Source organism: Microsporum canis, genomic scaffold, assembly GCF_000151145.1.
Source record: "Microsporum canis CBS 113480 supercont1.2 genomic scaffold, whole genome shotgun sequence".
In the NCBI taxonomy this organism is placed as follows: Eukaryota; Fungi; Ascomycota; class Eurotiomycetes; order Onygenales; family Arthrodermataceae; genus Microsporum; species Microsporum canis.
The window spans coordinates 4,154-18,513 of NW_003299168.1; the positions used below are offsets into that span (position 1 = coordinate 4,154).

At 47.7% G+C, this 14,360-nt stretch overlaps 7 protein-coding genes across 7 annotated transcripts in view; 2 read left to right on the forward strand and 5 right to left on the reverse strand.

Moving 5' to 3' along the window:
- Nucleotides 1–989: 989 nt before the first annotated feature.
- On the reverse strand, nucleotides 990–2,049 carry MCYG_01426 (conserved hypothetical protein; the record flags this gene model as incomplete). The annotated part of the gene is made up of 2 exons (XM_002848446.1): nucleotides 990–1,803; nucleotides 1,880–2,049. 2 exons carry the CDS (start codon nucleotides 2,047–2,049, stop codon nucleotides 990–992), a joined length of 984 nt encoding a protein of 327 aa, XP_002848492.1.
- An 835-nt stretch (nucleotides 2,050–2,884) lies between these two features.
- MCYG_01427 (conserved hypothetical protein) lies at nucleotides 2,885–4,093 on the forward strand (the record flags this gene model as incomplete). The annotated part of the gene is made up of 3 exons (XM_002848447.1): nucleotides 2,885–3,601; nucleotides 3,675–3,882; nucleotides 4,050–4,093. 3 exons carry the CDS (start codon nucleotides 2,885–2,887, stop codon nucleotides 4,091–4,093), a joined length of 969 nt encoding a protein of 322 aa, XP_002848493.1.
- Nucleotides 4,094–4,714: 621 nt separating this feature from the next.
- MCYG_01428 (conserved hypothetical protein) lies at nucleotides 4,715–5,737 on the reverse strand (the record flags this gene model as incomplete). Its single annotated transcript, XM_002848448.1, has 2 exons — nucleotides 4,715–4,748; nucleotides 4,806–5,737. The coding sequence occupies 2 exons, from the start codon at nucleotides 5,735–5,737 to the stop codon at nucleotides 4,715–4,717; spliced, it is 966 nt and encodes a 321-aa protein (XP_002848494.1).
- Nucleotides 5,738–6,526: 789 nt separating this feature from the next.
- MCYG_01429 (conserved hypothetical protein) lies at nucleotides 6,527–7,949 on the reverse strand (the record flags this gene model as incomplete). The annotated part of the gene is made up of 2 exons (XM_002848449.1): nucleotides 6,527–7,410; nucleotides 7,460–7,949. The coding sequence occupies 2 exons, from the start codon at nucleotides 7,947–7,949 to the stop codon at nucleotides 6,527–6,529; spliced, it is 1,374 nt and encodes a 457-aa protein (XP_002848495.1).
- A 776-nt stretch (nucleotides 7,950–8,725) lies between these two features.
- Nucleotides 8,726–9,516, forward strand: MCYG_01430 (ARD1B protein; the record flags this gene model as incomplete). Its single annotated transcript, XM_002848450.1, has 2 exons — nucleotides 8,726–9,071; nucleotides 9,125–9,516. 2 exons carry the CDS (start codon nucleotides 8,726–8,728, stop codon nucleotides 9,514–9,516), a joined length of 738 nt encoding a protein of 245 aa, XP_002848496.1.
- A 285-nt stretch (nucleotides 9,517–9,801) lies between these two features.
- MCYG_01431 (conserved hypothetical protein) lies at nucleotides 9,802–11,811 on the reverse strand (the record flags this gene model as incomplete). The annotated part of the gene is made up of 2 exons (XM_002848451.1): nucleotides 9,802–9,926; nucleotides 9,987–11,811. 2 exons carry the CDS (start codon nucleotides 11,809–11,811, stop codon nucleotides 9,802–9,804), a joined length of 1,950 nt encoding a protein of 649 aa, XP_002848497.1.
- Nucleotides 11,812–13,259: 1,448 nt separating this feature from the next.
- Nucleotides 13,260–14,360, reverse strand: part of MCYG_01432 (protein kinase family protein) — a gene marked incomplete at both ends in the record, with an annotated part of 2,822 nt that continues 1,721 nt past the window's right edge. The window contains 2 exons of the mRNA XM_002848452.1: nucleotides 13,260–14,031; nucleotides 14,092–14,264. Coding sequence (XP_002848498.1) covers nucleotides 13,260–14,031; nucleotides 14,092–14,264 — 945 coding nt within the window. The remainder of the gene's footprint in view (nucleotides 14,032–14,091; nucleotides 14,265–14,360) is intronic.

A 14,360-nucleotide genomic window follows, 5' to 3' on the forward strand; every position in this document is an offset into this window, starting at 1 on the left:
TAGATAGTCTGTAACAATATTTTATCTTTAATATATAGATACCCTTAGTTAAATAAAACTCTCTTCGGCTATTAACAAAATAAAAGAAGTATATAAAGAGTAGTAGGCGATAAAGACTTAGATTAATAAAGTATATAAAAGATAGAGCTTCTATATATTATCTTTATAGTATCGCTAGAAAGAACGCGAGGTCTAGATATAAGATCTAGTAATAGAATTTAGTACTATAGAAGTATAGAATAAAACTATACAAGATATATAAGAATAGAAATAAGCTAAAGGCTTAATTAGAAATAAACTATAAAATATAAATAGAAAAAAAAATAGTATTAAATAATAAAATTAGTTAGTAATTAAGAACTCGGACGCGGTTATAGTCCTACAAGAAGGAGAGAAAAACGTGGCACGTGACAGAAACAGAACAGTCGCTTTTTGATAGAGTAAGATGATTAAGCTGCCAAGCCACTACTTATACAAGGTTGCAAGTATCCAATCAAATGCTTAGAATTCAACCAATCACGTAATTTATAGCAGACCTATAAATACGCAGATTTTGACCCTTATATATATATTTTTTGGAATACAATATACTTCGCTTCGCTCCGTAAATTGGAATAAAATAGATATTTAAGGGGGTTTGTACGTTATCCCCTCTAAATAACTCGAGTTATTTGGGGCGGGGCGGGTTATAACCGGGCTTGATAATTAATTATTTCTATCGTATTCATTTAGGTAAGGAGATATAAGAAGGGGTCAAATGTGTGATTTATATGTCTGCGGTAAATTACATGATTGGTTGAATTCTAAACTTGCAACCTTGCATAATACAATCAAGACAACAAATTGTGAGTCTGAAAGGTGTATCATCGCAATGACTACCGGAACTTTCATTAATGAAGAAGAAGAGGAAGAAGAAGAATATTTATTGCACGAACAAAAGGGATCGGTAATGGGCGAATGAGTAGCTCATGCCACCCGCGCCACCTATTCTACTGCCGCCAGTCATGAACCCGCGAGTAACGGCCCGGCTTCTCAGCATCGTCGGAAACAACAGAAGTGACATTCACTATATTCATCTTTGGGCCGGTGGAAATGGTATGGGTCTTCATGTCAAAGCACTGAGTGCCTCCGTCTTCACCACAGAATGGATACAAGGCCTTGGTGCCCATATCACAGAAGAGGCCCTCATCTATATGGACGAAGTCTGGACCCATGGACGTATCGGACATACACAATTTCTTCGCTGAGTGGTGCTTAGAGTCGCTAATGACCAGGTCGGTAGCAGCCCACTCAGGGCGAGGGACGGAGGCCTGATAAGCGCGGACGGGCGTGCTTCGTTTCTTGGTATAGTGATGAATCACGTTAGGGTCGTGCTCGTCACGGAGCCCAAAATCGATACCGTTGCACATTGTCTTTGCGTCTGTATTGTTCTTATCAAGGGCGTCTTTTGAGAAGGCAGGCCAGCGTACTTGGAATCCGGTCGTTGGCTGGTTCCCATCTCCATCGATCCAGAAGCATTTAGGCTGATATTCCTCATCGCCATTCGGGTACATATGGCTCTCAAACCAGGTGCCACCGCAAACTTCGCCATAGTCTCCCGAAACAGCGTACTTATTGCCACCACGGTCGTCGGTCCAGGTCATGGTCACCCAGGCAACGCATATAGCATCGTTGTTGGCTGAGAACAGAGAGTAGACCCCCTGGGTATCATGTCTGACTTGGATTTCACCTAGGTTTCCACTTTTGACACGCCCCGGTTTGCTGTTGATGCCGACAAAATCTCCAACGTCATTCCATATACGCCTTGGGTTGGTTGTTAGTTTGGTTTCTACTTATTACAGATATTGGTTAAAGGGTCGATATATGAAGAATAACATACACGTCGGGGAGGTCACCACCGGCATTGGTGGGCCCACTGGGGCCGTCAAGAGCAACCGCAACCTTGATGATCGAGCCGGATACTGGATGCTCATGCGCAAAGTTTTTCGGATCAAAGGAGATGATGCCTAAGATCCCGGAGATGACGCCAATGGCGTTGACTAGGGACATCTTGAAGTGGATAAGAGGTATTGTATATATGGAATTGAGAATGGAGAGGGCAGGAATCCTGGGACTCGTGTTTGAGACTGATTCTTGTGTGAAAAAAGTGAGATGCTTGAGATCCATGACCGACTTATATAGGCAATACCTTGATTGCTGTCAAGTTCTCATGCTCTTATCCCACCAGGGTCAAAAGGATGGGTCAAGTTAAAGCAGTTCGAAACATTCATGCTTCTGTCTCAAGCAACGATATACCAAAAAGAACGGCCAATTTCCATTCTGGGATGGATGGAAATAAAATTGGAGGCTATTTGCGCATGTTGAGCGTGTCAACCCTGACTGGTGTCCGACTTGTCCGGAAACTCCGTGCATAGCAGGAGTTTGGCCGGTAAAGGACGAGCTATGCGGGTTAGATGACCTTGGGGCGACTAGCCGCCAGCCTCGTTGTAAACGGTGCAGTGTTTGAGGTCACGAATATATGCACGTCGGGTTTGACTAGCCGCCAGCCTTGTCGTGAGGAGCGCAGTGTTTAAGGGTAACGAATGCAACCAACATTCAGGAGTGACAGCTGCATGCATCTTTGATGTAACTTGACGTGAACCAGTACCTGCGACAGTAACAGGATCAACATGATTTATGCGACAGTGTTAACAAAGTCTAGCCTGGCGGTTATTTTTCGAATCCTTCCCGCATTTGGAGGACTAACTTCTCCGTCTCGCACTATACAACCACGCGAGCATCTCACCTTTCCACCCTCAAGCTACACAACAATTTTGCCTATGCACATCTGGATTATCTCTACACAATCACAATTTTCCACAGCTAGACCCTTATCTATGAAGAAATGATGCTGCACCACAAGACATACGCTATCACCCTTCTACTACCTCTATTGTTGTCTCCTGTTTTTGCCGAAGATGCCAACCTAGTAGGCTGCAAAGAAGTCTCCTGCCCTAAATATGGCTCAAACGATCGATGCATGGTTGAAGACAAGACTTTTCTAGGAGTCGGGCTATCTCATATCCCGGATGTGCCCTCTGCCCTAAAAGGCTTCTCCCTTGTGAAGGGTGTCAACGTCTCTGCCGTCGACGACGGTGCGGATAACGATAAGCCAACCCGCCCTTTCAAGTCGGTCTACTACCTGGCTGTGCCAGAGAAAGTAGAGACCAAGGGCCTCGCTAGCTGTGCCGTTATCTTCAATATTCCACCCAGCAAGAAGTTCAAAGGCCCTAGACTGGAGGGAAATGCCGTTGCAACCGATACCCGTGCTGCCACTGGGGTTTGTTCTGATGTGGTTGAGCAGCGCTGCATTGATACAATTACGCAGCGGGCCAAGAATGCGACTGAAATTGCTAATGGGAATGCCTGCGAGGCTCTCGAGCGGGAACTGCAGATGGGCCCCTTCGATGGTTGCGATGGGTTTAGCGGCCAAGGTAGCTTGTTGGCAAATTTTACCGTCAAACCTCTCGGGGACCTCAATGCGGTGAAAAACTCCACAGATTGCTGGCCAGTACAGCAAAAATCCGACAAGTTGATGGAGATTACCGAGGTCACTTCCTATGTAAGTGCTACTTCATCGATTTCCCCGGGGCTATACATGTTTTGTATGCACCAATTGACTTCCATATCTATAGGCAAACTACACAGTTGATGCTCTCATTAATGAAGCATACAAGATTACCCCTATCCTAACCGTGTTCGTCTCCAAAAATGGCAGCTTCGTCGATAGTACCTCCGCGCAAATGACCTGTTTAAAAGTGGTCACTCAAGAGATCCCCACTGAAGACAATCATGGTGCTAAAAATCTGTCTGCAGCCGTAAGGGGAGGCTGGTTGACTGTGGGTATGGCAGTGCTAATGGGGGTCTTCATCAGAATATAACTGTAGTCTGGGTAGGAAGTGCACTGCAACCGCAGATATAGAGGAATAGGTATAGATTGGTCAATTTAAGCTATAAGATGAACACCCTTCCACAAATTTTAAAGCTTAACGTAGCTCTACTCATAACAGAGGAAAGGACAGGGAATAACCCTTGGGAAAAGCTCAACGTATAGTTATAAGAACAATAGCTTCAAGCATTATAAAACCATCAACCCAAAGATTCGTTGTTCAGTAAGCAATCCACATGCGTTTGAGCTCACCCTGTTTAGGATGAAGTTGGTTATAGAGTGATCCAAGGATAACGGAATATTGTAGGCAACTTTGGATTACCATAGATAACTTATATGCTTATTCTCAATTTTGAGGTCCAATATACTACAATTTACAAGCTAAGGGCTAATTATTAGACACGTTCTAACTTCACTTCTACATTCAATGGATCCTCGTTCGGTGGGACTAGGGGCTTCGGATAAGTCGCAAATATCCATATATAAGAGCAGATTGCTACTCTGTTGCCGAGATCTCAAACGATAATTAATTAGTTTTTAGTCTATTTGCCGTGGGTAAATATCATAGACATAACTACTTCCACCGAGAGCTGCGGGTGGCTGATATGCTCAAGTGCGCTGGCAATACGTATTTCCCTACTTATATCAGGGTGTTGAGCACTTCCACGGCTTTCGTTATTTATGACTACATAGTACGAAGCCACAACAAATGGCCTCCCCTCATCCGATGAATAAAATCGAATTAAGCATTCGCTTGGCGATGATCCAATCGAAGCTTCTTTCTTTTTAGCTGGTGAGTTGGGACCTTCTGTGGGCCTTTCTGGCCGACGGGAATAGACAACAACAGCAACAATAAAAGCAACAATTGCGGCATGACCCAGTCAACTTGCGGAGTTGCAGGAGGAATCCGATCGTCAAAAGCGCAACAGGGATCCACATGCACGCCATCATCGCAATTCCCAGCTCGGCGTGGATGTTGAGGTCTGCAGCATTATTCTCAAAGACAGTCTGGAAGATGACAAACATCACAGTGGCGACAGCTGATCCGGCTGATGCAGTGAACCAGGCGCCGAATGCGATTATGGTGATGGGAATTGCCGTCCTATTCGGCGTGGCTCTTCTCTTTGCTCGATAATATGAGGAATAGTTAGGTGCCGAAAGAATAGCCGCTGAAGAGGGAATCGAGAATGGAGTAAGGATCATGCAGAGGAATGAGAGGATTGTCGCAGTTATAAAGAAGCCAAACATCCAGTTGGAAGCAACACGGGCGATGTTCAAGGCACGAGTGATTCCACTAGGCAGGACGACTGTTAAATTTCGGGGGAGGGTCAGTAAGAATAGCTCTGAATGGAGGAGGATTACACGGGGGAACCAACTTGTAGCGCCAGCAAGCAGCTCGCCGGTAATGATGTTGACTGGGTTGAAGGCGTACGTCGACTTTGGTTTAGAGCAACGGGTGATCCCAGAACCGTCTCCGTACCCTTCGCAGAAGCCCCATAGCCCAACCTGGTAGAAATCATGCAGCCCAATCGTCCGGGCAATACTGTTGATCAAGACAGCATTCGGAACGGTCAACGGAATGATATTGGAAAGGTCGATCTTTAGGAAGTAGATGTCTCGGAGCACCGGCCTATCTGATAAATTGCCTATCTGCACGAGAAGGAGCATAACGAAAGCAGGCAAATATATGAGCGAGTGAAGGATGCGGTGCGGTATTGCCGGCCGTCGGCCTACAAAGCTCTGGCTAGGAGGCTTCTCGTTCGACTCGGGAGCATCAGGCCATAGCTTTGAAAGGATGGGCGGCGGCATGGCTATGATGTCGCCGTGGTTTGTTGCGGGTAATGATATATAAATGTTCGTTGATAGAATAGGTGAGCAGCAAGGCCACAAAGCAGCTCGTCCAGCAGCTACGTTAATCAACGAAGAGACCCAGGCTGAGGGCGTGAGATGATGACGCTGAAGGGCGTTTTTCTTCTTCTTTTCTTATTTTATCATCTCATCAGCAGCGTCCAGCAGCAGGCCAGCCCAGGAACGGGCAGAGGATCAAGAGACGATCCTCCTGAGCCAGCGGGTCATTTGACTGGGGCCGAGATTCACAGGCTGAGACTGAGTCTGCGAGTGAAGAGAGAGAGAGAGAGATCCTTATTGTGTTTGGTACTGTTAGGGAGGTCGAAGATGAATTGTAGGTATCAGCAGATGCAGAGAATGCTTTGTGACGCCATCACGCGCTGCGTACACATCTGACTGACTTGTAAGCAGCGCCGAGCGAGGCTTCTCTCTTCTTCTTCTTCTTCTTCGTCAGACTGGAACTGGAGCTGCCATGGCTCTGCTTGTTTGGCGTGTTTAATATCAAGGATGTTGACTTCTCGGTGGAGAAAAAAAAAACTGAAATGTGGCTTGGAGTTGCTTGCGTGTTGTTGCATCATCATAAACTACGTCAATAACTGTCATGCTTGGGCTGGTTATGAATACGATAACTCGTTTCTATTTACTCTCTATATAGTTAACTGCTGGATGGCTTGACGGCTAATAATTAATATAACCATGATCTATCCCGGACTCCTTGTGGTGAAAGGGTGTAAAAAAAGAGACTAGCGTTCATAGTATCGTCATAACGACAATGTTGATCATGATCACCGAGTAAATCATTTGAAGGCTCGAGGATAGACCAGAAAAGACGGAGCCAGAGGCGAGAGAAGTGGTTCGCCCACAGCATTTGCCGTTGTATGTGACGTTGTTGAGCTCGGCAGCAACCTGGAAGACGGAGCCATTTACGTTGCCCACATTGTAATAATCCACTAGGAGGAAGTTCGGAGGACGGTCCCATTTCTCTGTAAGAGATATAAGTACGTATACACAGACGAAAGAGAAGAAGATAATACCTGTACAGTTACCAGCCATTGCGCCCAAGCTGCCGAATCCTGATACCGCGTTGGTCTCGTTCAGGAGGACGAAATTAGGCACGAGAATGGTGGCCCCAGCGATGCTGATCTCGAGATTCAGGTTGTGGTTTGCCATGTACATGCGCTTTCTGGCGTCTGCCTCGTTGAGATTAGGTGGCCGTTGGACGTCGCAGGGGAAGTTCCTGTCCGTTGGCGAGAACGGGGTCTCCCAGATATGCGCGAACTCGTCAAGGATGTACGGGACGTCGCCCTGGTTGGCTTCATAATCCATGAAGATCACCGCCCTTTTGCCGGACAGGATAATCTCAGAGAGCGTGGGCCACTCGTCCAGGGCAAGCGATGGCTTCTTGGGCGTAAAGACGTGGTCTATCAAACCAGAGCTCTGGATCGGTGCGGTAAAGTTCGTGGCCTTGATGAAGTCTCCGTTGCCGATGAGGAGGGATACTACATCGTATGGGTTGGCCTTGAGCCACTCTGCAACCTTCTTCAGGTAGCTCTCCAACGTGCCAGCATTTAGCAAATCACACGAGCTATGGCAGAGGTAGATAGTTCCGTTCACAAAGTGAGTTTGGAATTGGACTACGAGTGGGTTAGATCGGATATCCGTCAGTTGAGGGTGAGAGCTTACGCATCCGAATGCCATCGTTGAGCTGGGTGACCACTTCAAGTTCCTGGTTGCTAGCAATATTCCCCGGTCGAACAAAGGGGCTGTTATGAGCTGCCACATGCGTGATATTGCCGTAGCTTCGAGCACAGAATTCAGGGTATCCGTTGCATGGCCTGGTGTTTGAAGGCTGGGGCTCCCGAGATGTCTCGGTAGCTGTAGCGTTTCCAGACAGCGTGGTCTCGTTTGCAGTCACGGTGCTGGTGGTATGGCTGCCAACCAGCAAGGTGTAGCTGTCAGATGTAGTGGTATAAAAACTTTCGGACGAGTACGTCGAACTGCTCGTGGAAGTCGACTGGCTGAGTCTACTTGACCCAGTTGGCATTCCATCGTGTATCGAAATGGACGTCGGGATATCTGAGCCGGTCAAGGTGATTGTTGCCTCAGCCGCCGTCCTCACAGGGCAAAGAAGCCCGACAACAGCGGCGCAAAGCGCGAACAGAAGAGTCTCCATGGCTGGTCATAGGAAGAAAAACAGGGCAGTTTTCTCTCCAGGCACCGTATACCTTTTATTGATTGTTTCAACCAGCCAGCAGCCAACAGCGCAGCTAATGACGTAAACGGTGGAGAGAGATCAACTGTCTTATCCCTGAGGCGAAGGATAAAAGAGATGACAACCGTCTCGGGAGAAGCTGAAGAGAGCTGGCGGTGCAACTGGGACTCGTCCCAAGGCTGCTGCTGGTCCTTCGTCTGTCTGTCCCTTGGTCATCTGCCTGCACCGCCTGATCAAGCACCAAGTCGTCTCCTTGTATTCTTCTTCTTCTTCTTCTCTCTTTCTCTCGTCTAACTGGGTCCTCAGGGAAGGCTTTCGATCTTCCTAAGACATCGTCTTCCTGTTGAGCATCCCCTTGGATCTCTCTGTCTGTCTGTGTGTCTCTCTCTCCCTGTGTAGGAATAACTTCGATTAGTGAAGCTCCAACTAGAGACACCCAGTCAAATGGACCATCGTCAACTAGATTTCTCTCCTTCGTATTGTCCGCAGCCGTCTTATTGTCTCTTGTTATTGTGTATTGTGTATTGTGAATAAGTTGATGGTTGAAGTTTCGCTCCACCAAATTTTCTTCTCCCACCAAAGAAAAGAAAAACATCAGACGAACAATATCAAAAAGTCCCTGTTTTGCTCCAACTCGCAGGCTTCAATAGTTAAATACTTTCTAGCCGCAGTATTTTCTTACGTTTGAAAAGAATCTGTGACATCGAACGCTGAAAACGTCGAAAAATAGTAACATCATGGTCGACATCCTCCCTCTCTGTTCATACCCGTCCTACATCTCTCTGCTACCGGCAGTGCAGACCTGCAACATCACCAACCTCCCTGAAAACTATTTTCTGAAATACTATCTCTACCATGCCCTCTCATGGCCGCAGCTGAGCTTCGTCGCTGTTGTCCGGGACCGTTCCAGCAAGTCGAAAGACCCTTACTCGCCCGCCGCCAACCCCAAAGTCGTCGGATATGTCCTCGCTAAGATGGAGGAGGAACCGTCTGATGGGCTGCCCCATGGCCATATTACAAGTTTAAGTGTCATGAGAACGCATAGGCGGCTGGGAATCGCTGAGCGGCTGATGCGAATGAGCCGTATGCCTATCAACAGAAGAGATTTGTATATATCAAGCTAACTACGGCAATAGAACGAGCAATGGCAGAGTCCCATAAGGCACACTACGTTTCACTCCATGTCCGTGTCTCTAACACGGCTGCCCTACGTCTCTACCGTGACACACTCGGGTTTGAAGTTGAGAAAATCGAGCCTAAATACTACGCAGACGGAGAGAATGCATATGCTATGAAGATGGACCTGACCAACTTATGGATCAAGGATAATGAGGGATTCACGGTTGGCCTCGATGGCAAGTCAATCAAGAATACGGAAGAAGATGTAGATGAAGGGGATGAGGTTGGTGATGTGGGCAAGGCTAGTGACGATACTGGCAAGGAGGAGAAAAAGATCAGAGTCAAAGTCGGCAGAAGCTTGGGAGTAGGAGACCTCGTGGAGCGAAATGAGAGTCGAGCGCAGGCGTGAGAGGTGCTCTTCGGGCCTGGTGAGCCGAAATGTACAACTGATGAACGAAAAAGCGATGGACAGGTTATGTCATACATGAAGCCCTTGAGCTGTGGAATGTGTCTGGCTAGAGTGCTATGCCGTCCAACTGTATACCTCAAATGAAGCAAAAAATAACAAAAGTTTTATTGATTCCGAGTAGAGTTCAATTTATTATATATTTATTACCTTAAAATAACACAAGAAGAAAGGTGAGTCCCTCACTTTGTCACATCAGGTCCAGCTCGGCTGCACATATTCCATCCGCTATTGCTTGATATCATTCACCACTGTTCCAGATGTCTGAGGCGCTTGCGGGGAATCCGGAGGGAGCGTATTTGACGAAAGATTGATATCCCCTATTTGTCTTTCAAAGGACATATCTGGCTCTGCTTCAGCCTAGGATTAGTATCAACAAAGAATCAAAGTAAGCATCGGAGGAGTTAACGAACCTTTGGCTTTCCCCTTGCCTTTATCTTTGGCCTTCTTTCTCTCTTCTTTCCTCGCTGCCTTCTCTTGCTTCCTCGCTTGCTTCTCTTCCTTTCTAGCTTGCTTCTCTTCCTGTTTGTGGCTCTTCTCAGCCTGCTTCAGCTCATGCTTCTCATTACGCAAACTGCGTATTAGGTTGATATAATGATCCTTAATCTCCTGCATGTCTTTCTTTATTTCGTCAATATCTGAATTGGGCTCCCCACGAGCGGCCGGATTGGAGCTGGAACCAGTACAGGCTTCGGCATTGGAGCCTCGACAACGTCGGCCTGCTGAGCGGAACTCTCTCCGAGCCGATCTCAGGGCTCTGTAGTCACGTTTCAGTTCCTTTCTGCGGGCTCGGTAGTCCGCCGCTGAAACGCGCCGTTGCTCCTGTTGTTCTTTGAGATTGTTGAGGGCGGCCTTAAGAGCAGCGAGTTCACTCTTTTTCAGACCTGAGTCGGATGAGGCGGAGTCCAGTGATTCGGAGGAGCTGCTTGATGAAGAAGATGAGGATGAAGATACGGAGGCACTCCTTGCCCTTCTGCCCCTTTGTTCGATATGGCCCCATTCGCGTCCACGCTGACCGGGTTCAGTTTTCTCTGACCAAAGTCCCCAGGCAGCGGTAGTATCTGGATGACACCCACTGGGGCCCCAGGTTCTTCTTCCCTGTCCCCATCCACCATAATGAGGCTGGCCGGGACCATAACCGGCAAACCGAGCATGGTGACCGGCCCATGTTGACTGTGCTTGGTTCCTGTAAACATTAAAGTTGTAGTAGGCTCTGTGCCTTGCCTGCGTGGCCTGCTGCTGGACGTAATTTGCATGTGCCTGAGCATTGTTTTGCACCTCGCGGCTTGCTGCTTGAACCTGTTCGCTCACCCTTCTGCTATTCTCCACAGCTTGATCTGCTACATATTGACTGTAACGCTGAATTTGGTCCGAAACCATTGAAGCAATGTTATTGACTGCTGCACCGGGGTTGAATATCCACACCCCCGGTGCACCTGCTGGACCGGAACTGTATTGATATTGATTATCCGGTTTCGCTTCACCTATTTCCGGTGCTGGGTCGGTGGCCTGCCGGCTTTGCTGGGCTATTGGGACCGGATTCGAGGGCTGAGGCAGTTCATGTATCTCTCTCGAAGAAGTAGGTGCCTCAAACAAGGACCTGGTGGTATCATTGCGTGACCTGGAAGATGTAGTGTTTGGATAGCATGACGGGCATAACGGAGTCTCAGGCTGCGTTCCATCTTCACGAACAAAGCAGTAAACGATCATGACTCCACGCGGTAGGAAAAAGTTGAAATTCCACTCTGTAACCACCGCAGTGATCCTCCATTGCCGTTCTTCATCCGTCTCTTGTGGCCTATCTTTTCTATCCCGTTCGATCTCTGCACGCAGCTTTTGTGGCATATGGGGGTGGCTTGATGCTGGTCCAAGATGCAGCGGTAGGAGGTAGTTTAAAAAAGTATCCCAATCATGCTGAGTAATATCTTCGGCTTTTGAGCGCCAGCAGCGTGGATATCTCGAGTAGTCTTTGGCCTGGCTTCGCTTGTAGAAAATGAGAGCATGTTCCAAGGGTTCAGAGTCCGGCTGCGGGTTCGCCGGCGGACGGCGCTCACTGAAGTATGCAGCGGCAGATACGAAATTGGGAGCCTCTACTGCATGGGTATAGGATGGGATATGATCGGCTGATGATACTTGTCTGGAAGAATCTGTGACAGTGGAAGCCGGAGTAAGAGGATCGGTTGGAGTATAAGGCGGAGGTGCATCATCGTCACCAGAATGTGTATATGTTAGAGTCATGTTAGAAGTCGATATCCGGATTTCTTTCTTGGGTGTTTGTGGATGGACAAATAGCTTGTATGAAGCTGTATATTGAAGAGAATATGTATCTCACAGGCAGCGAGAAAAAAGGCGGCGGGGCATGATGCTATTGATATGTATCTTTGCCCAATATTTAAATAGAAGAGCTAATGTGGCTTGGTGGATGGAAATACGAGGCTCGCCGAAGGCTTCAACGTTTCTCAGCCACATTTGACAGCTTCAGCCCATCTTAGCGCATAATTTAATGTTGCTGCCTGGACATTCTGGGCTTGTTCGCATGTCTCCGCTGGTGCAGACAACGCTGCCGGTACACCGGCTACCATCCGTCGTGCAGTGCATGCCAACAACGCCAGCAGTCTCACCCGTAAACGCTGGTTCCATCTTCTCCCTCATCTTCTTCTCTTCATCACCCGTGGCAGAGCTGACAGTTGCTCTATTTGCTAGTTTACGAGCTCATGCCTAGGCCATCGCCTCAAGGGCGCCTTTTGCGCTAGCATAGAGGCTCTGGCCCACAGGCTGGAGACTTGCACTGATGCTGGGCAAACTCACAATTCTTCCCAACCGATCATGTGGCAGATAAAGGCGCGACAGCCTGTATGACTAGCAACGGTACCAGGACTGCGTCTATTGCGCCCTGGACTGGATCGTTGAGGTACCTGGAGCCTGCAATGCCAGCGTTGTTGATGAGTATGCCAAATCCTGAGTATGCCAAATCCTGAGTATGCCAAATCCTGAGTATGCCAAATCCTGAGTATGCCAAATCCTGAGTATGCCAAATCTTGAATTGTCGTTGCCAACTGGCTTAGGAATATTCCTTTGTGCTGGCAATTGTTTGCTCTGATGCCGTCGCATGATTGCTCAGATCAGCTTGGGTAGCAAAACGGCTGATGGAATATTTGGTTGATGGAGATTGGGCTCTTGAGCTATCAGACATGTAATTTAGCAAAAGCGATCAACCCTTTCGAGGCCAAGTTTTCTGCTATAGCCGCACCAGTCCCTATATCCACAATATCAGCATATTTAATATTATGGATAAAAAATGCTGGGAATGATGAGAGAAACCTAACCCCTTTAACCGCTAGCCACAGCGCTTCTCTAGCGATCAGAGGACCGTGGAGCGTGTACGGTAGAGCTGACGAGCTGACGCTGTTGGTGTATTACCTGGACCTTTTGAAGTAGTGTGCATTCATATACTCAAAAATTTTGTTTGCTGCTTGTTATATTTAGCTTGCCTGGTAGGACTTAGCCGGAGCAGTTCCATGATTGACAAAAAATACAGCTTCCTATGCTATTATGTTAAAACGGGAGCTTATCTACGTAGAAAGTCTCCAGCCAAAACGCCAATGCTGAAATATATCATTAGTACATCGTGACAGAAAATTCCAACTTTTCCAGAACATAATGCATGAAAGAGAGTGAGGCCCCAATCAATCCCAAGCGTCTCCCCATCCGTCGTCATCTAGTGGTTCGTCTTTAGGCTTGGTATCGATCTTCTTCGCAGACTGAAGAGGTGCCTTGGGTTTGATCTCTGCCCGTTTAGCTTGTGCGGTGCCAGAGCTCCCTGAGGCTGAGGGTTTCTTTAGCCCCTTTGGCAATGGGTTCTTTGCTTTGGACTTGGATTGACTAGCTAGCCATCCGGCAAAGTCAGGTTCTCCTCCGTCTGCAAATTGATGAGGTTTCGGCGAAAGAGCCGGACTGCGAGTTTCTGCTGCCCTTTCAAAGAGGGTCTCTTCCTGCCCATGTGCTTCTGCCTCGTCATCAATGACCTCGTCCATTGCGCCCCAGTCTTCGAACGCATTACTTTCATCTTCATCTTCTAGTAAATCAGGCACAGCTTGGGTAGCCGTACTGGTTGGCATTTGCGAGAATTGTGCAACGTTTTGAGCAAGGGTAGGAATTGCAGGCCCAGCTTGGGAAGTTGGCAAAGAATTATGTACTGGTTTACCATTGGATTTTGGTAGGATTGGCTGGATTGGTTCGATAACCCCCTTAGTTTCTCCTGCTTTGCTCGCGAATGAAGATATGGCCCATCCGGCCCAGGAAGCTGCCGTGTTGCTTGGGCTGGGAAGCCTGGTTGCTGATACCGATGAGTCTGCTCGTTCCTGGGATGGAAGTGCCGTATCTGCCATATTCGAAGCAAATTTGCGCACCCGCTGCAAGTATATGTCAACGCATTTGTTTGCCTGATCACGAACAAGCCTATATAATGTATGTTAGGCTACTGCCATACTCTGCTTCATGGCAAAGGGCTCAACATACTTTTCCCTATCTATGAGCGCAGGGGTAATGATGGGTAGTACTTTGGCAGCACAGTCCTCTTCGGAGAAGAGGTCGAATGTTGCTGCTAGAGCCAGAAGTCCAGCGTTCCGTGCATGAACAAACGGGTCTCTCAAGGAGCGAGAGAAAGCAGCAACAAGGATCTTTGGCCGAGACTATTGTCCAGAAGTTAATGGAAGCCGGGCTGATAACAAGAAGTAAACTTACACTCGCCGACAGGTTCTTAGCAATTTTACCCAAACAAATGGTAG